The 25,726-nt window shown below is 38.8% G+C and overlaps 1 protein-coding gene across 5 annotated transcripts in view; it reads left to right on the forward strand.

Moving 5' to 3' along the window:
- Window positions 1–25,726, forward strand: part of atg4c (autophagy related 4C, cysteine peptidase) — a 117,458-nt gene that overhangs the window by 69,402 nt on the left and 22,330 nt on the right. For all 5 annotated transcript variants that reach the window (XM_028810936.2, XM_028810935.2, XM_051932738.1 and 2 more), the window contains 4 exons: window positions 1,344–1,577; window positions 9,381–9,702; window positions 23,189–23,259; window positions 23,650–23,804. In XM_028810936.2, coding sequence (XP_028666769.1) covers window positions 1,344–1,577; window positions 9,381–9,702; window positions 23,189–23,259; window positions 23,650–23,804 — 782 coding nt within the window. The remainder of the gene's footprint in view (window positions 1–1,343; window positions 1,578–9,380; window positions 9,703–23,188; window positions 23,260–23,649; window positions 23,805–25,726) is intronic.

A 25,726-nucleotide genomic window follows, 5' to 3' on the forward strand; every position in this document is an offset into this window, starting at 1 on the left:
AAGTTTTTGTTCCAACCAGCTTCATAATCAGTGACATCTGATAACACTGATCTCATTTAATTAGCTGGTATTTTTTTCTCTTATTCTACACTATCCATCCTCCACAGCTTCGCCCTCGTATTAGTGAAAAAGGACAATGAGGAAGGCCCCACCCAGCTCTCTACTCCTGACATCACTCTTTTCCCTCCCCTGGGCCCACAGCCTCTGTCTTCGATTAGCATGAATATATCGATCCTGCAAACAATTCTTAGTGCAATGAGAGAATTCGCAAAATCAACCGGAATCTTCAAGCAAATTATAGAAAAAAAAAAGATCTAAATCTGTGAAGTAGTTCTCTCATTCGCTAGCTATGCGGAGTTAAGGTTACGCCACGAGGCAGATGTAAGAGTGAGGAGGGCCCTGCCCCCCTCCCCATAGCCCGATGAGTCTCTCTTGGATTTGCGCTAATAAATCGGTACCGCAAGCGAACTATGATACTTAGCGCGATGAGAAAGTTGCAAAATCAATGGAATGTTTAAGCAAATTATAGAAAAAAACACGATCTAAATCCGTTACGTAGTTCTCTCGTGAAAAGTGGACAGACATACAAACGGGTGTAAAAAACTATAAGAAATTTCGTGCTTGGACCACGAAATTTTTAAAACCGTTTCTTAGTGAGCACCTATTGGCCAAGGGTAATGTACATTCCAAATTTCAAGTCCCAAGTCCTCATGGTTCAGGAGATTTTGTGATAAGTGAGTCAGTGGTATTTGGCTTTTATATGTATAGATTTAGAAAAACACAGCAGCATGATTTTTACATTTATAAGATTTTTAGAAATAGTTCTGCTTTTTCTGTAGATTTAAATGCTTAACTCTCTTTTGTTCATTTCATTATATTTTGCCCAGTTTTCCCCCTTCATTGTAACTTATTAATGACGATTAAAAATGAGCAGAGCAGACACTAGGCAAACAACACTAAACATGAAAGGCTGTAACTATTTTAGTATCAGACCCACTAATTAGTAAATAATGTATTAATTAAACAATTAGAACACCTGGAAAAGTAGAATAAAAATCAAGATGAAAATATTGTTAAAAAGAAAAAATTACGTTATTACCATATAACTGCTTGGTACATTTTAATATCTTTTTTTTTTTTAACCAAACTTAGTTTTCTAATTTCTATATTGTTCCCAAAACATAGAACTTGGGGAAATAACAGTTCACTTAATTAGCCCAGGAGTCCAAGTAAAAACAGAAGCTGGTTGGACAAAAACCTTCAGCCACAGTGGGTCCCCGGAACCGAATTTGGGAAGCACTGCAGTGTTTCTTGGTAGGCAGTAATGTATTCTTTCATTTTAGATGAGGAAGCCTCCATGGATAGCATCTCAGCCTGCACCTCAGAGAAGGAGTTTGTTCTGGGGAACGTGGATGCCTTTCAAAAGGATTTTACATCTCGGATTTGGCTGACATACAGGGAGGAGTTCCCTCAAATCCAAGGCTCCAGTTTTACCTCCGACTGTGGATGGGGATGCACACTGAGGACGGGGCAGATGCTGTTGGCTCAAGCCCTTGTGATTCATTTCTTAGGCAGAAGTAAGACATTCGTTGTGTGTTGAAAAGAAAGAAATGGAACAAAAAGAACTGTTTAGATTGTAAACTATCAGTTAAACAGTTGTGTAATATATTTAATTCAAAAGCAATTAAAAGTTTATTTAAAAAGGCAATGTTAAACAAAACATTTTACACAAATTTTTACGGTAAAGAGCAAAAATGCATCACGTGCAGCTCCACTTTTGTTTAAGAATTTTTTAACATGCATACAGTGCCTATAAAAGGAATTCATCTCCATGGAAGTTTTCGCATTTAAATGTTATAACATATTGAATGGATTTAATTTGATTTTTTTTAAGCCGTGATCACCATAAAAAGACTGTTGAATGTCTAAGACAGGGGTGTCGAACTCCAGGCCTGGAGGGCCGCAGTGGCTACAGGTTTTCATTCTAACCCTTTTCCTAATCAGCGACCAGTTTTCACTACTAATTAATTCCTTTTCCCTTCATTTCAATAGCCCTGTTTTTAAGGATTCAGTCCTCTGAATTGATTTGTTTCTTCATTAAATGGCAGCCAAACAGAAATGAGACATGAAACGAGCCAACAGATGACCAGCTAAACTGGGATTTCAAACTCCAACCAATTTCACTCCAAACAGTCTCTTAATGAGAAGCTGATTCTTTCTGTTAATTAAGCCCGTTATTTAATTCAATGGCTTGTTGCTGCTCTCATTCTACCACAGCAGATATTTCCAAATTTGTTGATTATTCTGTTTTCTAAGAACACCGTCAAAATGTTTTGGTGACCTGAGAGACCAACCTTACTGAGACCTTTACCTTTCTTTATTTTCAGATATTGTGTGATGGGCACAGGTGAGCTGGTCATATGGTGGCTTGTTTGTCTCAGTGTTTGGCTACTAATTAAGGAAAAAGAGACAAATAAGGGGCCTGAGTCAAGTCAATTAAAACTAAAGCAAAAGAAGTTAATTAGCAGTAAAAACAGCTCACTAATGAAGAAGATGGTTAGAATGAAAACATGCAGCCACTGCGGCCCTTGAGGACTGGAGTTCGACACCTGTGGTCTAAGATGTAAATTAATTACGAATATAAAACACAAAATAATTGATCCTGTAAGTATTCACTCCCTTCAATATGACATACATAAATCATCACAGGTGGAGTCATTTGGTTTTAGAAGTCATAGAACTAGTACAGTGGAGATGTCCTGTCTGGGATTTATATTGATTGTTGTATAAGTGGACCTGTAAGCAGAAGGGCCATTTTGTTGTGTGTATGTGACATGACCTTATCTCTAACTAAGAAAAGCCGACTGAACTACACTTATTTGAGCTAAGTAAGTAAGCTATGCCAGTAATCCTTCAGTTTATTTTTTCAGCTTGGACCATTATTGGACCCTAGACATCTAGAAACTGTTGAAGACCATACTTTCATTAACCTTTACCAGTTCAATCCAAGATTCCAATTTGTTTAATGTATACATATATGGGATGTGAGAAACTGGAGTACTTGCACATTTTCGTCAAATCTGTGTGGAGATTTTGTAAGTCCAGGACATCAAATCCCATCACTACCATAAGGGATCCTACTCCGTTGGGCCCTTTAGCAAGGTGTTTAACCTGAAAATTGCTCCAAGGACCACTGTACAATGGCTGGTAAAATGTATCAAAATTAAAAGGAGTGTTTGGGCCAGCATATGATACTGTGCCACTGTAATGCTCTATGTTAAAAAAATCTCATTTTTTTAAATTACACTCTTCCTGTTATGTTTTATTTGTATTTTTGATTCATTTGTAATGGTTTACTGTCCCTTTGTATGAAAGTATTGCTTCTTCTGTAGTATTTAGTTTTGCAGATATGAGTTCAGATAATATAAAGTCACTCAATTCAGTGTATTCTAGTATTCTTGTCAGGGGACAGTGGATCTGTGCTGTCCACTTCTTTTCAAGGTTAAACAGATGAGCAGTAAAAAAAAACCCTTACAATGTATGCACACATTACTGCATAAAAGTATAGGCCCCTTCATATATTTGTTTTATTGGTTGCATGTGATATTTGTACTGTAAGTTATTCTCTTTTTGCCAACTCCTTTGCCCGAGGTGATTTTCAGTATGAATACAATAGATATCGGTTTCTTCCAACAGTACAGAGTTAATAGGCAATAGAGAACAAAATCTTCAAGTAAAGAACAAGAAGCTTAGTATTACAGTTAGTGCCAGGAAAAGATCTAGTTATGTGATGCTTGGGAGGGTTAGGGCTTTTGATATCCAGGATGTGAGTAGTGGGAAAGAAAGCCTTAGCAGTCTTGAGGTGCTTTTGTGAAGAACTACTCGCAGTGTCTTGTGATGTCTCCCAAATTGCAGTTGCCAGGCTGGACTCTACTGTCTATGTATAGATATGGGTGAGCTGGGGGGGTGTGGGGGGGGGGTTTGATTTGGGCAAATTGGTATTCCTCGGGCTGTTGGTTAACAAGATTTGTGATGTTGTGGGATAATGAAAGTTCTGCAGTGATGTGGACCCCTCAGAACTTAAAAACTACTCCCCAGTGCATCCCACAGAAATCAGATATAGCAGTTGAGGCACCTCTTTGTGGTGAATAATAGCTTTGATGATTTCTACTATTCTGTATAGTGTCAATAGTTTTGTAATTATAAAAAAAAACGTAAAGAAAATTTTATCATTTTTAATAACATTTATTCCATAATAAAAAAAACTTTAAATAACAAGCACAAAAACAAATTTGCAATTTAAGAAAGTAGTACCTTGAATAAATAAAGATTAAAACTTTAGCTATGATGACCCAAAAAAACTGAGTAGCAGAGCTAAATGCAGCTGCATATTTAAAAGACATTCATTCTTTGCTGGTGAGCATTGTCTTCTTGTTTATGACAAACATCATGTAAAGTAAAAACATCCCCATTGCTTAATGGTTGTCACAGGAGCAATGCTAAGATGAAAAATAAACAGTTGCAGCAGGACTCATGCTCAACACTGTAAATCTGAGATCTCCTGGCATACAGTCATAGTTTCTGAACAGCCTGCATGCCACCACAAAGTTTCTTTTGCTTTCTGAGTATGGAGCTATATAATTTAAATGTCTTTATAAATAAAAACAAATTCTTCAGTTCTTACTGAAAGTATATACTGTATATTGCTGCATGCCATCTAGTAACAGAAACCTATTAATGAGGTGTCAGTTTAGTTGTAGCTCAGCTCTTTTCTATAGATGTGTTAAAACAGTGTGATCTGGTGAGGCAGTGGCCAGTGTTTATAAGTGAATCATTGGTGGCTCAGGTCGAGGCTGCAAAAAAAGGGACATTATTTACTTCACGGCACATGAAGGACTAAGTGTATGTATAAAAAACACAGGAAAATGATCATAGGCTTCGTGCTTGTTTTTGGATTCTTAGCAGATGATGACATTTTTTGTGTGTGTGTGTGTGTGTGTGTGTAGTTTAATGATGTCTGAGTGTTTTGCCAAATGAAAGGGGAAGTAAAGTTGCCTGTATGAACTGTGGTTTTTAAGAAACCAGGTTTCTACCTAAACTGGTTTACTTGTCATGGTTTTGTGTGTGCAGGTAAATGCACTGATTGTAGCTGCCGATAGGTGTATTTTTTATCTGAAGCGTTCCAAATCTGAAGTAGGTTTGTACGGTTGCAAGTAGTGGCATTAAGAAATTAACAATATGTGAAAATGTAGGATATTTTTAATATTATTCCTTATGCATTTTCGAGGAAAAAAATATTGGTTTTTGCACATTTGTAGTTGTTTTAAATCTGCTGTAAATATATATTGTGAGGTTTTGGAGCTCTTTGAAATCCCTCCCGAAATGGTGCAGGATGCCGAAACACGATTGACAAGTCAGTCAATGGTTGCTTGTCCGTCGCCAAGGCAACCGCAGGTTCACAGTGCAACTGTAAGTTCACAGCCTTCCACGTAACATGTCTGTTGCCCAATGGGTGATGCGGGGAACATTATGACCTGGCCCTGTCCCTCCTCGTTTGCTGTGTCTGTGTGTATTGAAGTGGTAGCTCCCATTTGAATAAACACCCTGATGTGTCAGCACCATTGCTCGGTAACATTCAGGCCTGTCACTTATGCAAGACATGCCTATATGGTTTCCCGAGCAATGCTCAGCACGAACGTTGTTGGCACTTTTACAGCTCGAGTAATCCTCAAGTCTAACACTTATGTGAGATGCATCTATACAGTTGTTCAAATGACACTTGGGTCTAACGCTAAGGAGGTTAAACATTAGTAAAACTAGGTGGCTTTGCCCCCTGCTCACTTCGCTTGCCAACCCCCAGGGCCTACGCTATATGCCGGCCACTTCGTGTATCTGCCGCTTGCATATCTGGATTTCACTTTCAGCAAACAACATATCTTTTAATTCTTGCGGATACGCCTCTTCATTGGGAAGAAACACTACTTTTCCCTGATGGCAACATGAATTAGATGATCTACATGTCTCCGATTTAAAGTTTAAATCCGAACAATATATTCGATCTCTTTTCACTGTTCCGTTATTTCACCGAGTAATTTCCGTTTGTTTGTGCTAATACGTTCTTTACTATCATTTTTTTGAGACTTTCGAATTTTAGTACAGTAATCCCTCGCTATATCGCGCTTCGCCTTTCGCGGCTTCACTCCATCGCGGATTTTATATGTAAGCATATTTAAATATATATCGCGGATTTTTTGCTGGTTCGCGGATTTCTGCGGACAATGGATCTTTTAATTTCTGGTACATGCTTCCTCAGTTGGTTTGCCCAGTTGATTTCATACAAGGGACGCTATTGGCAGATGGCTGAGAAGCTATCCAACTTACTTTTCTCCGTCTCTCTTGCGTAGGGGGATTGAGCAGGGGGGCTGTTCGCAAACCTAGACGATACGGACGCTCGTCTAAAAATGCTGAAAGATTATCTTCACGTTGCTACCTTCTGTGCAAGCTGCTTCCTGAAGCGACATGCTGCACGGTGCTTCGCATACTTAAAAGCTCGAAGGGCACGTATTGATTTGTGCTTGTTTGTTTTTCTCTATCTCTCTCTCTCTGCTCCTGACGGAGGGGGTGTGAGCTGCCGCCTTCAACAGCTTTGTGCCCCGGTGCTTCGCATACTTAAAAGCTAAACAGCCCTATTGATTTGTTTGCTTTTTTTCTCTATCTCTCTGACATCTGCTCCTGACCTGATGAGGAAGATATGTTTGCATTCTTTTAATTGTGAGACAGAACTGTCATCTCTGTCTTGTCATGGAGCACAGTTTAAACTTTTGAAAAAGAGACAAATGTTTGTTTGCAGTGTTTGAATAACGTTCCTGTCTCTCTACAACCTCCTGTGTTTCTGCGCAAATCTGTGACCCAAGCATGACAATATAAAAATAACCATATAAACATATGGTTTCTACTTCGCGGATTTTCTTATTTCGCGGGTGGCTCTGGAACGCAACCCCCGCGATGGAGGAGGGATTAATGTACTTTCATTATCTCTACCTTGCCAACGGTTTTGAATTCTTTACGATGTTCTATGTTGTCATCTATTCTTTGTCTTTTAGTTTCAGTCCCAGGCATGGTTAAATTTCTTGGTACAAAGTCTTGTCGCGTGGGACATGAAAGTATCTCTCTGAAAAAGTCATATCTTGTCGCAGGCTAAAAAGTCTTGTCTCGTCCCAGGATTTTTTTTATTATAATAGAGAGATTAATATCAAATGTACGATGTATTCGATAGACAATTATACAAAATAATTATTACAATATATCCATCCATCCATTATCCAACCCGCTATATCCTAGCTACAGGGTCATGGGGGTCTGCTGGAGCCAATCCCAGCCAACACAGGGCGTAAGGCAGGAGACAAACCCCGGGCAAGGCACCAGCCAACCACAGGGCACACACACACACACACACACACACACACACTAGTGACAATTTAGGATCGCCAATGCACCTAACCTGCATGTCTTTGGACTGTGGGAGGAAACGGGAGCACCCGGAGGAAACCCACGCAGACACGGAGAGAACATGCAAACTCCACGCAGGGAGGACCCGGGAAGTGAACCCAGGTCTCCTAACTGTGAGGCAGCAGCACTACCCACAGCGCCACCATGCTGCCCATTACCATATATATCAGATTTAATATTAAGATTATTACTAATTTTAACCTCTACTCCATATATACAGTACTGTGCAAAAGTTTTAGGCAGGTGTGAAAAAATGCTGTAAACAAAGAATGCTTTCAAAAATGGAAGTGTTAATCATTTATTTTCATCAATCAACAAAATGCAGTGAATGAACAAAAGAGAAATCTAAATCAAATCAATATTTGGTGTGACCACCCTTTGCCTTCAAAACAGCATCAATTCTTCTAAGTACACTTGCACACAGTTTTTGAAGGAACTCGGCTGGTAGGTTGTTCCAAACATCTTGGAGAACTAACCACAGATCTTCTGTGGATGTAGGCTTCCTCACATCCTTCTGTCTCTTCATGTAATCCCAGACACACTCGATGATGTTGAGATCAGGGCTCTGTGGGGGCCATACCAATACTTCTAGGACTTCTTGTTCTTCTTTACGCTGAAGATAGTTCTTAATGACTTTGGATGTATGTTTGGGATCGTTGTCCTGCTGCAGAATAAATTTGGGGCCAATCATACGCCTCCCTGATGGTATTGCATGATGGATAAGTATCTGTCAGTATTTCTCAACATTGAGAACACCATTAATCCTGACCGAATCTCCAACTCCATTTGCAGAAATGCAGCCCCAAACGTTCAAGGAACCTCCACCATGCCTCACTGTTGCCTGCAGACACTCATTATTGTACCGCTCTCCAGCCCTTCGACAAACAAACTGCCTTCTGCTACAGCCAAATATTTCAAATTTTGACTCATCAATCCAGAGCACCTGCTGCCATTTTTCTGCACCCCAGTTCCTATGTTTTCGTGCATACTTGAGTCACTTGGCCTTGTTTCCACGTCGGAGGTATGGCTTTTTGGCTGCAACTCTTCCATGAAGACCACTTCTGGCCAGACTTCTCCGGACAGTAGATGGGTGTACCTGGGTCCCACTGGTTTCTGCCAGTTCTGAGCTGATGGCACTGCTGGACATCTTCCAATTTCGAAGGGTAATAAGCTTGATGTGTCTTTCATCTGCTGTAGTAAGTTTCATTGGCCAACCACTGCGTCTACGATCCTCAATGTTGCCAGTTTCTTTATGCTTCTTCAAAAGAGCTTGAACAGCACATCTTGAAACCCCAGTCTGCTTTGAAATCTTTGTCTGGGAGAGACGTTGCTGATGCAGTAGAACTACCTTGTGTCTTGTTGCTGTGCTCAATCTTGCCATGACATGAAACTGTCTTCCACAACCTCACCTTGGTAGCAGAGTTTGGCTGTTCCTCACCCAGTTTTAAGCCTCCTACACAGTTGTTTCTGTTTCAGTTCATGACTGTGTTTCAACCTACGTGTAACATTGATGATCATTAGCACCTGTTTGGCAGAATTGGTTGATCAGACACCTGACTAGAATCCTACAAAATCCCTGACTTTCTGCAAGTGGACCTATAAGAATTGATGCTGGTTTGAAGGCAAAAGGTAGTAACACCAAATATTGATTTGATTTAGATTTTTCTTTTGTTCGCTCACTTTGCATTTTGTAAATTGATAACAGTAAACAATCATTATTTATATTTCTGAAAGCATTCTTTGTTTACAGCATTTTTTCACACCTGCCTAAAACTTTTGCACAGTACTGTGTGTGTGTATATATAAAAAAGATATAATGTATGTAATCTATGTATATATTTATTTTTTTTTTTTACCTTTGTCAATGACAGACTGGACCTGGTCCGAGGCACTGAAGGTGGATAGCCTACATGCCGAGTCATGGACTGTTAGTACAGCAAAGAAATTTGTTAACTCTGTGGAAAATTCCTTCCACGGTGAAAGATCCTGTAAAAGTGGCACACAAACTCAAAGCCTGCGTGAAGATGAAGCAGGCAGTTCTCTGAACAACTTCCATCACAGGCACATAATCTCCTGGTTTAGTGATGTGCCTAAGGCACAGTTTGGTCTGCACAGGCTGGTGGAGCACGGACATGCTTCAGGAAAGACTGCTGGAGACTGGTATGGCCCAGCTGTTGTTGCTCACATTCTCAGGTAAGAGTGATTTTTATTAGTTAATTGACTTCATAACTCCTAAATATGCAGTTCCAAAGTTATTTACTACATAATTACATTTGTTTTTGCAAGTTTTTTCGTAGCATTATTGTTTTTTGTTTTTATCTTGTCACAATAATAGACATCAAAAAAGGTTTGGGGCAGCCACCCATATATTGTGCCCTGGCTGCAAATGGGTAATTAGATTGTGAGATGTTCATAGGTCTAAGTCCAAAACAGAACTGATCTTAGGGTTGTAAAGAAGGTGGCTTTAAAGGCCGCAACAGGAAGTGACATCATCAGGACCAGATCCGGAAGTGATGTCGTCTGGACAGGAAGTGATGTCATCAGTTGTGCTGGAAACAGAAGTGATGTCGTCTGGCCTGGAAATGTCGTCATCAGAACAGAAGTGATGTCATCAACTGGAGCTGGGACCGTGTGGGATTCCCCGTGGATGGTATGCAGAGGATTGAGAGAGAAAGTCAGTGCACCTTGCCTCCCCCTGGTCTGGTGTGGGACTACTATTATTCAGGTCCTTTAGCTGCCTCCCAATCACACATTTTTGTGTGTGACAATCTTTAACCAAAAACTTTCCCTCAATAGAGATTATATTAATCCTAAATAAAGTTGTCCAGGTATTGCATATTTACCTGTATTTACATCAAGTTTATAACATTGACATTTTTAGAATGTCACACAATTTTCTGGCAGATATTTCAGACATTTGGATTTCCATTTATAATCCAACCTGCTATATCCTAACTACAGGGTCACGGAGTCTGCTGGAGCCAATCCCAGCCAACACAGGGTGCAAGGCAGGAAACAAACCCTGGGCAGGGTGCCAGCCCACCGCAGGTCACACACACACACCCACACACACCAAGCACACACTAGGGACAATGTAGGATCACCAGTGCACCTAACCTGCATGTCTTTGGACTGTGGGAGACCACCGGAGTACCCGGAGGAAACCCACGCAGACACGGGGAGAACATGCAAACTCCACGCAGGGAGGGAAGTGAACCTGGGTCTTCTAACTGTGAGGCAGCAGAGCTAACCACTGCGCCACCATGCCGGCCACACATTTGGATTTAGTATGCAAAATAACCTAAATATTCGTTGTAAAATATGAAATCCCAGAGATGTAAACATGCTTGCGCTCACCTGTTTAAAATAATATGTGAAATACCATAGATTATGTTGGTTCTTTCCTTGTGCAAATCATTCAGTCTTAAGATGGCTACAGCTGAGGTGAACCCCCTCCCCCACCTACCTCCAAAATAAATGAATAATAGTAACAGAATAGCTCTCTCCACTTTGTATGATTATTATGATCATCATCGTGACCAGTGTAATGGCCACCTTTTAGATTTACCCAGGTTAGCTGATTACTCCCAGAATCTTTTTCCTCCATTCTCCATGGATCTGGTTATCCTTTATTGTGAGATTCATACATTTCATATTCATCTCCAACCACATTTGTTTTTTCTTGGCTTCATCCCGGCCAATTCCATCTTGGTGTATGTTTTTACTTGATCATCATTTACCTTCCACTCCATATACCCAAACCACATTATATCTTTGTTTTTCCTAGCACAATACCCATTATCTCATCAAAAAGTCTTTCTATTAAATCAGCTTATAGTAATAAAATAAGGAAATGCAATTACATGCTTTAGTAAACTACTTTAAATCCATGTACTTCAACAGAACCTTACAATGTCATGTAACATAGCCCAAACACACTTGGTATGGTTCACCAGCTGTCATAGATAGCAGAGTCTAATTCAAGTGATGAAAAAAATGTTATCGACTGATGTGCTGTTGTCAGTTGTGGGTTGGGTAGGGGCTGTAATTTAACACTAGAATCCTGAAACTTGCGATATTTTTTGTTGTCCCTGACCTCAAATTTTCCTGACATATGCCAAGAAGGCTTGTAGCTCCTTATCACTGCACTAATAGCCTGCTTTTGGTTTGCAAATGTGTGGTTTAGCAGAACGCAACCTGCTACACCCCTCACCCCCATTCATTCAGATGAAGGTATCGCCCTGCTGGAATCCTCACAGTTCTAGTCTGTTTTGAAGTTTTTATCCGGCGATGCGTTTGTAAGGAATTATATAGGTGATGAAATATCGTGTTCCGTGTCTACAACAAATCCTTGTAAATATAGAATGACAAAGGAAAGGCAAGAAATGCTGAACACATGGCTAAAACAGAAAATGTTTTCATGTGTTATAGTAATAACAACATAATTTTGACATGTAGGATGTATAAAGCCCAAATATGCAAGAAACACTTTCACCAAAGGTGTAACAAAACAAGTATGCAAGAATAAAACCGAAGAAAAAGAAATTGCTCAATTGACATGTTGCTGAAGCCCAAGTACCAGTCAGTATAAAATAAGATGTTTGCATGCATGTGTGTTTGTGCGTTTAATTTTCAAACAGTTGTCACAGTCATCATGGGTTTGTGTAGATGGCACAGTGGATAAACTAACGTTTAGCAATGGCGAGGTAATAGGTTCAAATCCCATGTCTTTTCTGTATTTAACGCTTTGAGTAGTAAGCTGCTATTATTATTATTATTATTATTATTATCATATAACAAAAACATACATTTGACATGAGTCTGTAACATCCAGTGTAAATTTATGGTAATTTTAAAAGATGTTACTTTTCCTCACACACAAACGTTCATATCAACATGTCATTTGAACAATTTGTTTTTATTCAGTTTTATTATTGGATTCTTCAATAAAAAAATCATTCTTATGATATGTTGGTATGAGTGTTAGTGTGCGAGGAAAGTAACATCCACCATAGACACTGTGGTGTCTGTTTGCTCAACAAGACACTAGGAAGAAGTGATTGGCCTGCATTTGTGTGTCTGCTTTTATCCCATACAATACAATACAATACAGTTCATTTTTGTATAGCCCAAAATCACACAGGAAGTGCCGCAATGGGCTTTAACAGGCCCTGCCTCTTGACAGCCCCCCAGCCTTGACTCTCTAAGAAGACAAGGAAAAACTCCCAAAAAAACCTAGTAGGGAAAAATGGAAGAAACCTTGGGAAAGGCAGTTCAAAGAGAGACCCCTTTCCAGGTAGATTGGGCGTGCAGTGGGTGTCAAAAGAAGGGGGTCAATACAATACAATACAGTACAGTACACAGAACAATTTCTCAATATAGTAAGAAATAAAAAATATAAATTTTAGAAGTACAGAGCAGAATTTAACAGTAGATGATATATCCCATAATAAGATTTGGATTTGTATAGAGTCCTGGAGACCTCATCCTTCAAGCTGCCTCCCCCATTTGGCCATTCCACAGCTGAAACAGTGCTGGGCCAGCCAATCCGATGAAAGGACCACTCTCTCCCACGATTCCTGCGATCCTCCATCTGGGATGACTTTTCCTTAGGCAGGCAAAACAACTTGGCAGGTGGGCCATGGCACCAAGTGCCACATTTGAGTACCGAGAAGAAAAACAGAATAAGTGAGGGTTAGTATACAATTATAACTGTCATGTTACTTATGTTTAAGTGCTAATGACTAACAACAGAGATGCAGTCTGTACAGTTAATCAGCAGCTCTAGTCAGGATATGCTAAACTGAAGTAGTGAGTCTTCAGCCGGGATTTAAAAGCTGAGACCGAAGGGGCATCTCTTATAGTAGCAGGCAGACCATTCCACAGTTTAGGGGCCCTGTAACTAAAAGCTCGACCCCCCACTGTTATTTTATTAATCCTTGGAATCATAAGCAGACCGGCATCTTGAGATCTTAATGTGCGCTCTGGTTTGTAAGTCATGATAAGTTCAGACAAGTAAGCCGGACCTCGACCATTTAATGCTTTATATGTTAAAAGAAGGATTTTGAAATCTGCCCTAAACTTAACCGGGAGCCAGTGTAAGGATTTAAGAACTGGAGTTATGTGTTCGTATTTTCTTGTTCTTGTAATAATTCTCGCAGCCGCATTTTGGATTAACTGGAGGCTGTATAAAGAACAGTTTGAACATCCAGTGAACACCGCATTGCAGTAGTCAATCCTACTAGAGATAAATGCATGAATTAGTTTCTCAGAATCCTGTTTATTTAAAAAGCGCCTTAATTTCCTAACATTTTTAAGATGGAAGAAACATGTTTTGGACAACTTTGTAATATGCGCTTTAAATGACATGCTAGAGTCAAAGATAACTCCTAGATTGCGGGCTGATTCAGTAAAATTGACTGGGATTCCCATTGAGTTAAATGATGACAAAATATTATTGTGATCAGCATCATTCCCTCCAACAATTAACATCTCTGTTTTATCTGAATTTAAAGACAAGTAGTTCTTATTCATCCACTCCTTTAATTCACTAACACAACTAATTAAAGACAACATTGGAGAAACTTCATTTGATTTAAATGAAAGGTATAACTGGGTGTCATCTGCATACGAGTGAAAATTAACATTATGTTTCCTAATGAGAGATCCCAGTGGAAGCATGTAAAGTGAAAACAGTAAAGGTCCCAGTACTGAGCCCTGCGGAACACCATATTGAACTTCTGTGTATAATGAATGGAGTACTGTCAGCACATTTCTGTACATATTGGAATCGATTTGATAAATAAGAACTAAACCAAGCGAGAACGGTGCCTGTAAGCCCAACATCATTTTCTAGCCTGTGCAGTAAAGTAGAATGGTCGATGGTGTCAAATGCTGCACTTAAGTCCAACAACATAATTACAGTTGAGTTTCCTTCATCAGAGGATATCAGAATGTCATTTACAACCCGTGTTAGTGCCGTTTCTGTACTATGACCAGTGCGAAAACCAGACTGGAATTTCTCAAATAAATTGTAATGCGTAAGGTGTGTCTGAAGCTGACCCTTCAGTGCTAATTTTTACAAGTACAATAAATTTACACCGGCTGTTACAGACTCAAATCAAATATATGTTTTTATTGTATAATAGTAATAATAACAGCAGTTCATTACTCAATACGGTAAATGCGAGGAGGACCCGCGATTGAACCTGCAACCTCTTAATTATGAGACCGCATTTCTTACCTCTGCACCAGCCAAACAGATGTGTTTACTTTGTTTCAATTGATAGTTGGCCTTCAGTTTTTACACATTGCCAGTAACATGTAAAATGAACTATTTCTTTTTCTTTGGTTATATTTTTGAATAAAAGCACACTTGTTTGGTTAATACCTTTTTTCAAAATATTTATTTGATATTTGGACTATAGTCGTTACACATTATACACTTCATTTCAACGTTTTGTCAATTACTATCTATGTATTCCAAATAACGATATATTATTTACCCTCTACAATTCCAGACACCTTACTCCCAGATAAACGGACTTCAGTTCTGAGTATTTGTGTCTGACTTGACTTCAGCTGCCTCCGTGGGGGATGAGTGAGCAGGCTGCCTGCTGCCAAGGCTAATTGATACATTTGCAAAACAGACCCTGATGACAAGGTTTGAAGGAACTCAAGGTGGCCCGGCATTACAAATATTTTTGTTGGCTTCAGGGTTTCTAGTGTTAAATCCAGTTGAGACTTAAAATTTGTTTCAAGGTAGTCTCAAGGTAAAATTATGGGCTACTTTTACCCATGATGGAGAGCAGATCTGGAGCTTTGCCAATAAATTACAGTATCAAAGAAATAGTCCTTCATCCTAATATGCAGATAATGCAGCTGTGAGGTTATTGTTAGTGAAACGTAAACACTGATAACACATTTGTCAACTCAAAGCTAACAGATAGACTCTTATAGTGCATTTTGTTTGCATTCATTTTCAGTTTGAATTTTTAAAATTTGAAGGTAACTTTACCTCAAGCAGCAGGAAATGTGAGCTGGTGTGTCAGTGGTTTGTGCCCATCCGCCCTTCCCTGTATTTGACTGACATGTATTAAGGATCCATTTTGCAGTCAAGAAAATATACAAAATATACAAATTAAAGTGGCTTATCTTAAGGTAACTGAAACAGTTCACTAATCTGTAATTGAGGTTGCACAAAATGTTTCTGTCTTAAGATAGACCATTTCAAAACTTTGTACTGTATTTGGGACATTCTAGAGAAAACTTCGCTTTCCCAACAAATTTCCTTGAAGAATAAGTGTGTTATACCTCAACAAAATCAGTTGTAAGACTCTAGGGGTAACTGTCGCCCCTTAAACCCAACAGACAGATGCTTAGGACAAAGGGTAAAAGCACCAAGACATATTTTAATGGTTCTTCTTTTAAGAAGTGCCTCCAAAGTACTCCAGCCACAATAAACTTGCTGGGTTCCCAACAGTCCTTTACTGTATATCGTGCTTGACCCGGAATTGCTTCTGTCCTTCCGCCCACGTGACTTGCTAGCACTTCCGGGTCAGATGGAGAATTGGCTTTTTCTTTAGCCCGGAAGTACTTCGGGGCTCCCGTCCTTGTGACTTAGTAGTACTTCCGGGTTATGGATGAGGCATGGCTCCTCCAGTCCTCTCACAGCTCCTCCTGGCGGCACCCACGGTACCCAACAGGGCTGAGAAACCGCGCTCCAAGTCCCAAGATGCCCTGAGGGAATCCGGGGCACCATTACACTCCAGGGGAGCTGCTATCTAGCATTTTGGGGGAGGCAGTGTCCTGGAAAAGCTGCCTTCCTCCATCCTTCCATCTCATGGATGTCCTGGCCAGGATGAGCTGCTGGACATCCACCACACAGTCCATTGTGATACCAGTAGGTACTTTTTGTGTTTAAAAAAAAACAAAAAAAAAAACAGATTGGTTCCTTTTTAAAAGTTTAATAACTCTGGGTATACCAATTTAGCCTGCTGCACACTAATTTCTCTTCCTTCACTTCTCTAGGGATCTGTGGTATTGAGACCCATTCTTCACTAAGCACCCATTTCAAATTTGTGTTGTCTTTTTCTAATTGTAATGTGAGCTGCTGTACTTAACGCAAGCTCTCTGAATGCCTAATCTCAGGCAAGTAGGACAAAATAAAAAAGTCTGAATTCATTAAAGCAGCTTTTCTTCCCATTTGTTTAACTACACAGGATGACTCCTGTAATTTGTTTTTCTCAGTTTATTACTCCACATTCCGTAATGTAAAGGCTAATACTCCAGTTTTCCGTCTCTGGTAAAGTCTGCCTTATTCTTCTCTGAGGACACAAGCTCTAGGTAAACTACCATAATACCTTGTATAAAGGAACAATTCAACTGAAATACCGGAAAAGTTAAAAAAAAAAAAAAAAAAAAGCAGATACTGAAAAAATTGGTGTTTGTGACTGACCAATGTACCAATTGCATGTTTTGGTGTGAAAATCGCCAGATTTAGATTTGCCACATCACTATTCTCCAACACAAAGTCGAATAGTGTGCCGCCGACCATAGATTGTATTTTTGTACTGTTTTTTTAACTTTTAGAGAAGTACCAGGTTTTAAAAGCACAGGAAGGCAGCACATCACCAGAACACAATTCACTGCTGCAGAAGTGACAGCAGGATCATTTTTCTTGTCTGTTACTGAGTTCTTGATTCTTCAGCTCTCTCCAGGTGGTTTGGTTTGGAGAAAAGGTGTTCAAAATGTGTATGGATATGGCAGCTTCTTTTTTTACCATTTAAATGTAATCTTATTTAAATATCAGTCCAGCAAACAGTGCAGTTGACCTAAAAGGCCATCTGTGACCCTCCATCCTTCATTACCCAGAAAAATTCTAGCAACTTTCTTGGTTATATAAAGGAATCTTCTGCTTGACTTTTTGCTCTGTCTTCTTTTGGAGTTTGTCCCTGAATGATTGAATCTGAACTCATCTTAGAGCTTAATATAGCATCAAATAATTACTAGCCAAACTAAATACATTTTCTTAATATGGATGCCTGATAGATGTATTTTTAATTATGTAAAAACTGCCAAAATGGGTCTGTAAAGCCATTGAAAGCAAATGTCACAGTGATATTTACAGTGGTGTGAAAAACTATTTGCCCCCTTCCTGATTTCTTATTCTTTTGCATGTTTGTCACACAAAATGTTTCTGATCATCAAACACATTTAACCATTAGTCAAATATAACACAAGTAAACACAAAATGCAGTTTGTAAATGGTGGTTTTTATTATTTAGGGAGAAAAAAAAATCCAAACCTACATGGCCCTGTGTGAAAAAGTAATTGCCCCCCTGAACCTAATAACTGGTTGGGCCACCCTTAGCAGCAATAACTGCAATCAAGCGTTTGCGATAACTTGCAATGAATCTGTTACAGCGCTCTGGAGGAATTTTGGCCCACTCATCTTTGCAAAATTGTTGTAATTCAGCTTTATTTGAGGGTTTTCTAGCATGAACCGCCTTTTTAAGGTCATGCCATAGCATCTCAATTGGATTCAGGTCAGGACTTTGACTAGGCCACTCCAAAGTCTTCATTTTGTTTTTCTTCAGCCATTCAGAGGTGGATTTGCTGGTGTGTTTTGGGTCATTGTCCTGTTGCAGCACCCAAGATCGCTTCAGCTTGAGTTGACGAACAGATGGCCGGACATTCTCCTTCAGGATTTTTTGGTAGACAGTAGAATTCATGGTTCCATCTATCACAGCAAGCCTTCCAGGTCCTGAAGCAGCAAAACAACCCCAGACCATCACACTACCACCACCATATTTTACTGTTGGTATGATGTTCTTTTTCTGAAATGCTGTGTTCCTTTTACGCCAGATGTAACGGGACATTTGCCTTCCAAAAAGTTCAACTTTTGACTCATCAGTCCACAAGGTATTTTCCCAAAAGTTTTGGCAATCATTGAGATGTTTCTTAGCAAAATTGAGACGAGCCCTAATGTTCTTTTTTCTTAACAGTGGTTTGCGTCTTGGAAATCTGCCATGCAGGCCGTTTTTGCCCAGTCTCTTTCTTATGGTGGAGTCGTGAACACTGACCCTAATTGAGGCAAGTGAGGCCTGCAGTTCTTTAGACGTTGTCCTGGGGTCTTTTGTGACCTCTCGGATGAGTCGTCTCTGCGCTCTTGGGGTAATTTTGGTCGGCCGGCCACTCCTGGGAAGGTTCACCACTGTTCCATGTTTTTGCCATTTGTGGATAATGGCTCTCACTGTGGTTCGCTGGAGTCCCAAAGCTTTAGAAATGGCTTTATAACCTTTACCAGACTGATAGATCTCAATTACTTCTGTTCTCATTTGTTCCTGAATTTCTTTGGATCTTGGCATGATGTCTAGCTTTTGAGGTGCTTTTGGTCTACTTCTCTGTGTCAGGCAGCTCCTATTTAAGTGATTTCTTGATTGAAACAGGTGTGGCAGTAATCAGGCCTGGGGGTGGCTACGGAAATTGAACTCAGGTGTGATACACCACAGTTAGGTTATTTTTTAACAAGGGGCAATTACTTTTTCACACAGGGCCATGTAGGTTTGGATTTTTTTTCTCCCTAAATAATAAAAACCATCATTTAAAAACTGCATTTTGTGTTTACTTGTGTTATATTTGACTAATGGTTAAATGTGTTTGATGATCAGAAACATTTTGTGTGACAAACATGCAAAAGAATAAGAAATCAGGGAAGGGGGCAAATAGTTTTTCACACCACTGTAAATACTGATTATATTTACTGCTCATGACACCTACTTTCTACAAATCTGAAATATGTAAGTTTTACAGATAATACAGTAGAATCCACTTGCACATTTGGATATAGTCATCATCTGGACAGTTAATCTGTGGCTGTACTGACGATTTTTTTTGATAATACTGTACACATCAAATGTTTTCACCACCAGGGGGCGTTTCAGTATTCAGATGACATGAGACTGATGTTTGTATCAGGAAACCATACTTAGTGCTTACCAGGAATGCACACTGTTTGTGGAAAGCACTTCATTAACGGACACAAAACGAGCCTATAGAAAGTAAATAATCTACAATTGATTTTAAATCTCATTTATGATCAAAAATTTTAAGTTTCAAAACAGTCAGCAGGCTGCTGTCACTTGATTATGTTTGAACATTTTTGTAAGTTACTTCGAGAAAAAGTGTCTTCAAGTTTCTAAGTGAATGCGTGTAAATGTAAGACGTTTTTTAAAAAAAACAAAAAAAAGTAAAATTAATTTTTTTCGTCCTTAAAAATAACATGAATATCAATTAATGCAATATGTAATAATAGAAAATGAGATGTAATTTTTAACACGTATACATTTAATGTACAGTTCAATAGTTTAATGTTCTATCTTGGAAGTGTTTTGGTTTTAAACTATCCTAAAACACAGATTCTTTTATTCCTGTGTCCACATTGTCTATTACATAGACCCATACACAGCTATGTCCTCCACCCAAACACTTGTTGTCTTAACTTTACTCTCACCTGACCTGGAACGAGACGGCACCTGCATCAGGGACTACAGATCTGACTGTACCCAGATCTAACTGCTTCTGTGCTTCACTTCTCTATTAGAGGACACCTTCTTTTGTTTCATTTATAGCACAGCTGGCAAGATAATGCAAATACTAAATGCAAGGAAGGGGAGTGGTTAGTAAAGTTTTATTCAGTCCTTCAGTCGAAAATATTCTTAATATGCCACAAGCAGAAGAAAAGCAAATCCATCCATCCATACATTTTCCAACCTGCTGAATCTTAACACAGGGTCACGGGGGTCTGCTGGAGCCAATCCCAGCCAACACAGGGCACAAGGCAAGAACCAATCCTGGGCAGGGTGCCAACCCACCGCAGAGAAAAGCAAATGAGTATGGCAAATCAATACAACATGGATATATTTGGGTTCCACACCCAATGTGTATGGCGTTGTCTTTTACAATTCTGCGCCTAATGCTAGGAGCCTTCTTGGTGGCTGTGTTTTTTCTGGTTCTCCTCCTTCCTTGGTTTTACGTCAAGCTGCTGTCTTTTTAAAACATGTCCGGGCCATCTCTGTCCAATACGATTTTGACAGACTTGCTTATAAAGTCTTCATGCACGAAGAAGATCAAAGGTTGGATGGCTTCACATTTACACATGTGGAAAGTCCAGGAAAAAACATAAACTTTTGACCATTCATCTTGCCAGACTGCCCTTTTGCAGCGGTAAGTATAATTTTTGCTAGCTTAATCTGTCTTCTAAAAATTTCCCATTTTATGTGGTTAGATGAGCTGCTTTTACAAGGATCAAAGTTAATGTAAAACAAAAAGAACTTTCAGTTTTAACATAGACAGTATTTCATGACATAATGCATTCTAACACTTTAAAATACATGAAATAATAAAATCACATTCCCCTACACCTATTAAGAAGGCTTTGCATGAATAATGATAAATAGATTAGTTACCTAGTCATGCAGTTATCTATCAGACAGATAGATAAATAGACAGAAAAACACGATATAATAGATAGATAGATAGATAGATAGATAGATAGATAGATAGATAGATAGATAGATAATTTCCTATCTATCTATCTATCTATCTATCTATCTATCTATCTATCTATCTATCTATCTATCTATCTATAGTGCATTTCACATCTATCTATCAATCTATCTATCACACATCTGTCTGTCTGTCTGTGATTTGCCAGAACATTCTGTATATCCTATTTACTCTCTGCTCATTTTATCTACATGTGTTAAAAAGTGACACATTATTATCATATGCAAGATTACAGGTCAGAATGGATGTGTATTTTGCCAGCACCTTTGTAAAAGTAAATAAATATTCTCTTGCTCGCTTGGCACTCCAGTCTTAGGTTGGGCCTTGACCTCTCCTGCAACACTTCTCTAACTGTCCATCTCTACAAGTTGTCCCACTTCTCCAGCCTCTTGATTCACACTGATGTGTTTTAGGCTTAGCGGTTTTCAGAATGATTTGTTTGTTAACCATAAAAGAATGCTGCTCCCTTCAATTCCACTAAACCAGTTAGCTTACTTCCTGTCTTGAGATCTGCAGTGATGCCTCCTTTCATTCCAGCCAAATTGTTTTAATTGAATTCTAACAAAATGTAGTATTTTGACAAATCTAAACAAGTAAAACGAGGGAAAGCTTATTCTTTCTTGTAAAATCCTGTCCCTAAAAACAGGGAATGTGTAAAGTAATGCTTTAAAGTTAAAACTGGGGAAAAAACAATCTATTCAAAACCAACCAAACCAAACTAATCTGTCATCCCTGCTTCCACTGGGAGACATGAAACTGTGACCATGAGTACTTTTTAAAAGGTAATTTTCCTTGCTGCCATTTCCAGGTCTATTACACAAACTGTATCTGAGTTGCTCCTGTTCCTTTCAGATATGCTTTCACTGCATTTGCCATATTTTAGTCGTCAGTCCAGCAAACACTAACCAGAGGCTGTTTTTGCTAAGATGGTTAAGAAATGTACAGTGTCACAGTAAGCAGTAACAATTTTCTGTGTAAAGATCCATTATTTAAAATGTTCTCAACTACCCCGTTACAGTTTGGTGTGACAGTCTCTAATGAAGACAGGAATTGGCTATAGAGTTGTGTGTGCTGCTGACGAAATCTTTGGGAAGGTGATTTTTTAAAGAGAGAATTTCTTGAAAGTCACCACGTAAAAAGAGGGGAGCAGAGATTTCCATGTGGGCTTTGCAAGAAATTATTTGATCATTACAGACTTCCTGGTATGTCTTAACATGTACATACTCCAGATTTATTCACTAACATCTCCTGTTTTATAAATGATGCAACAGCAGCCATTCTTGCATCAGTATACTCGCTACACATTTGCAATTAGATAGATAGATAGATAGATACTTTATTAATCCCAAGCGGAAATTCACATTAGGCAGTGAAGGGATGAGACAAGTAATCAGCCAATTAGAGACAGAGATTGATTTAGAGGCCCAGAATGGACAAAGCCGTGGTGAACAGTTTAGCCAGGACATTGGAAAACCCTTTCTCTTTTTCAAAGTTACACCAAGATCCTTAAAACAGAGTATCAGGACCTTGGTTTTATGCCTCATCCAAAGGAAGGCAACAATTTTCTCTGTCATTGCATTGGACTTTTAGGATCCACACACAGACCACAAGGGGTAAGTACCCCCTAATGGCCTTACCAAAACCTCTTTCAGTAGCAACCCAAGCTTTTCCTAAGTGGTTTTTCACCCAAGTATTGGCAGAGCCCAAACATGCTTAAGTTTAGGTGAATTATGTATTCTGAAGTACAGGTGGCATGGCTTCTTTACAACTGAAGCCAGGAAGCACTTCTTTGAGAAAAGAGTTGGTGGGCATCTGGAACAAACTAAGGAGTCTTGGAGTTGAAGCACAAGCTATGACAACCTTTAAGAAGTATTACATCTGGATTATATATTGGATCAGCTTAACTGTTAATTAAATAAATGAACTTGATGGACTCCTTGGTCTCCTATCTTTTGTCAGATTTCTTATGAATATTGTGTGGGAAGGTGTTACCAGGACCCAGATACGTTGAAGTAAATACTTGGTCATGGTTTAGGTTAGAAAATGAGAGCTGCTGAATTGGTAAAGTCACAGTTTAAGAAATTTGAATCTCTGCATCTATTTCTCTTAGGAAAGCTGTTGAGGAATCAACAGACCCTGAACTGCAAGGCATAACAGTTTATGTTGCTCAAGACTGCACAGGTATGAAAAATGAGTCTCTTTGGAAGAAGTATTTCTGGGCACAGTGCCGAGCTTGACCTCTCCTGTACAATTACATATGTAACGCAACGTTCAGTTGACTTTTCACAGATTTTGGATGCTGCAAATAATGCTGTACATTATGGTTTTTGCCATACCTTATACAACAGTTCTCTATAAACCAAGTCATTCTAAATGGCTATGGCACAAATATGAATGGATTGTTTTGTGTTTAATATTCTAACAGTTGAGTAAATATGATAACCTTCACAAACATGTTTTGATTTAGAGAGAAAAGCAATTTCATTCTAGGGTTATGCAAAGTTGAACATGTATTTTCAGAGTGATAAATGATCCTTAAACCAATGTTTTTCAATAATGTGTTGTTTCTAGTTTACAGTGGTGACGTTATTGATAGCCACAGGAAATCTGCTAAGGGGTCAGGGCCAAGAACTTCAACCAGAACCTATAGAAGTGCTGTAATTATTCTTATCCCTGTGAGGCTTGGTGGAGAGAAAACAAATCCTGAATACTTTGACTTCGTTAAGGTACAGCCTTTTTTGTAGCTACCTGAATGCTTATTGCATTTGGGATCATTTTTCATGTTTGTGTATAAATGTATTAAGAGACTGAAATTTTAAATGAGCCCTTCCAGATAATTAGACACAAGAAATCATTTTTAAGACCATCCTAATGAGTTTGTTGCGGCATTAATCTGAAAAGTAGCTTTTAAATGTAATGCAGTTTCTGAATTAAAAGAAGAGGTAAAATGTATTAAATAAAAGTGCTTCTCCCATTTTTGGATGTATTTTCCAGAACATTTGTACTACATTTCACAGTCACCAATAATCTTTAATTGCAAGAAGTAAAAATCTTTAAAAAAAAAAAAAAATAATAACATTCTTAACTCACTTAATCCAGTTTGGGGTCAAGCAGCAAAGTTTATCCTGGTAGCTTTAACCCCAAGGTGCCAGTCCATCAGAGGGTCCACAAACACACAGCCACACTGAGCTAAATTACAATTGCCAGCTAACATAAAACACAATTCTTCATATACAGGATGAAATAGCGAGTAAATAAATTGCAGCCTACATATACAGTATATCGGGAGTACATAGACAGGAAAATAGTGTGGGATTCAAACACTGGTGACTGGAGCCATGGGGCAGCATTGCTAACCACTGTGCCATCGTGCCTCCAAGCAGTAAATATTGAACTGTGTTTTTGGCTCTGAAATGGTGAGAAAGTGCTTATTGCCCAAATTTATAGGCCGCATTCTAATCATCTAGGTAAACTAAATCACTAATAACCCATTTTTAATGAACGTTTTAGAGTTCTTATCCATTATTACTACTTAAATACTACTTTCCTAGTGACTGTCTCTTGTAAAAATATACATTTATTTTAAACTGAAAAATGAAACTGTGATCTGAACACTAGTCTTGTCATATTTAATACTGGAAAAAAAACACAGGTTTCAGTAAGTCATTTTCACTTCATTTTTTGTTTTCAGCATTTTTCAGAAGTGGTTTTGTTAGTCATATGACAAGATAAAACATAAAAGATTGAAAATTCTTATTTTAATATTAGGCAACATTATTTTTCAAGCGTTAAACATTAGGGGCCTCATGTATCAAACCTTGATTAGAATAATTACTAAAATTTTGCTAATGCAAGTACTTAAAAAAACATAAATGGCGTACCCACAAAAAAAATAAAATTTGAAAAATATGTGCTCCACATGCTATGACAAGTTCGTCTATAAATATCAAATCAACTTAAAACTGTGCATTCGTACACCTGCTTTTAGCCACTCCGTATCACACCCCCCCACCACCAGTAACCATGTATGGCTTAACAATTGCCTTTTTTTGAATATTTATGACACAATCACAATGTAAATTTGGCAGCGTTCCTGAGTTACGTCTTTAGTTTCAAAACAAGGAAGAAAAACGAAAACAAAATTTCGATGAATGTGAACTGCGAAGTTTAAGGTGTGGACAGGGGGATGCCAACTGATGCACTATATTACTAAAATAAGTTTCAAAGGAGATTTTTCCCTACATTTTTGTTTAAAGTCACAGTTAATGTAAATATGTTTGTCAATGAATTAGGCATACAGTGGCGTAGTTATAGCACTCCAGCCTCATAGTAAGAAGTTGGGGTCATGTCCCAGGTGCTTCCTGTATGTAGGCAGCACATGGATCTGCGTGGGTTTGCCCTGGTTTTCTTCTGCAGTCTAAGGACATGCAGGTTAGGTGAACTGGTGGTGCTAAATTACCCCCATATATATAATGTATGTGTGTGTGTTCACTCTGTGATGAGTTGTTCATGCCTGCAGCCATTTGCTTGCTTGCCAGTGACACAATTTTCATAATTTTGGCTCTGTAAGCTGCCACAATGGATTTGAAATAAAGCCATCATTATGTCATTGAAGTGTAGACTTTCAGCTTTAATTCAAGGGGTTTAT

The sequence above is a fragment of the Erpetoichthys calabaricus genome, chromosome 10 (genome assembly GCF_900747795.2).
Source record: "Erpetoichthys calabaricus chromosome 10, fErpCal1.3, whole genome shotgun sequence".
NCBI classification, from domain to species: domain Eukaryota; kingdom Metazoa; phylum Chordata; class Cladistia; order Polypteriformes; family Polypteridae; genus Erpetoichthys; species Erpetoichthys calabaricus.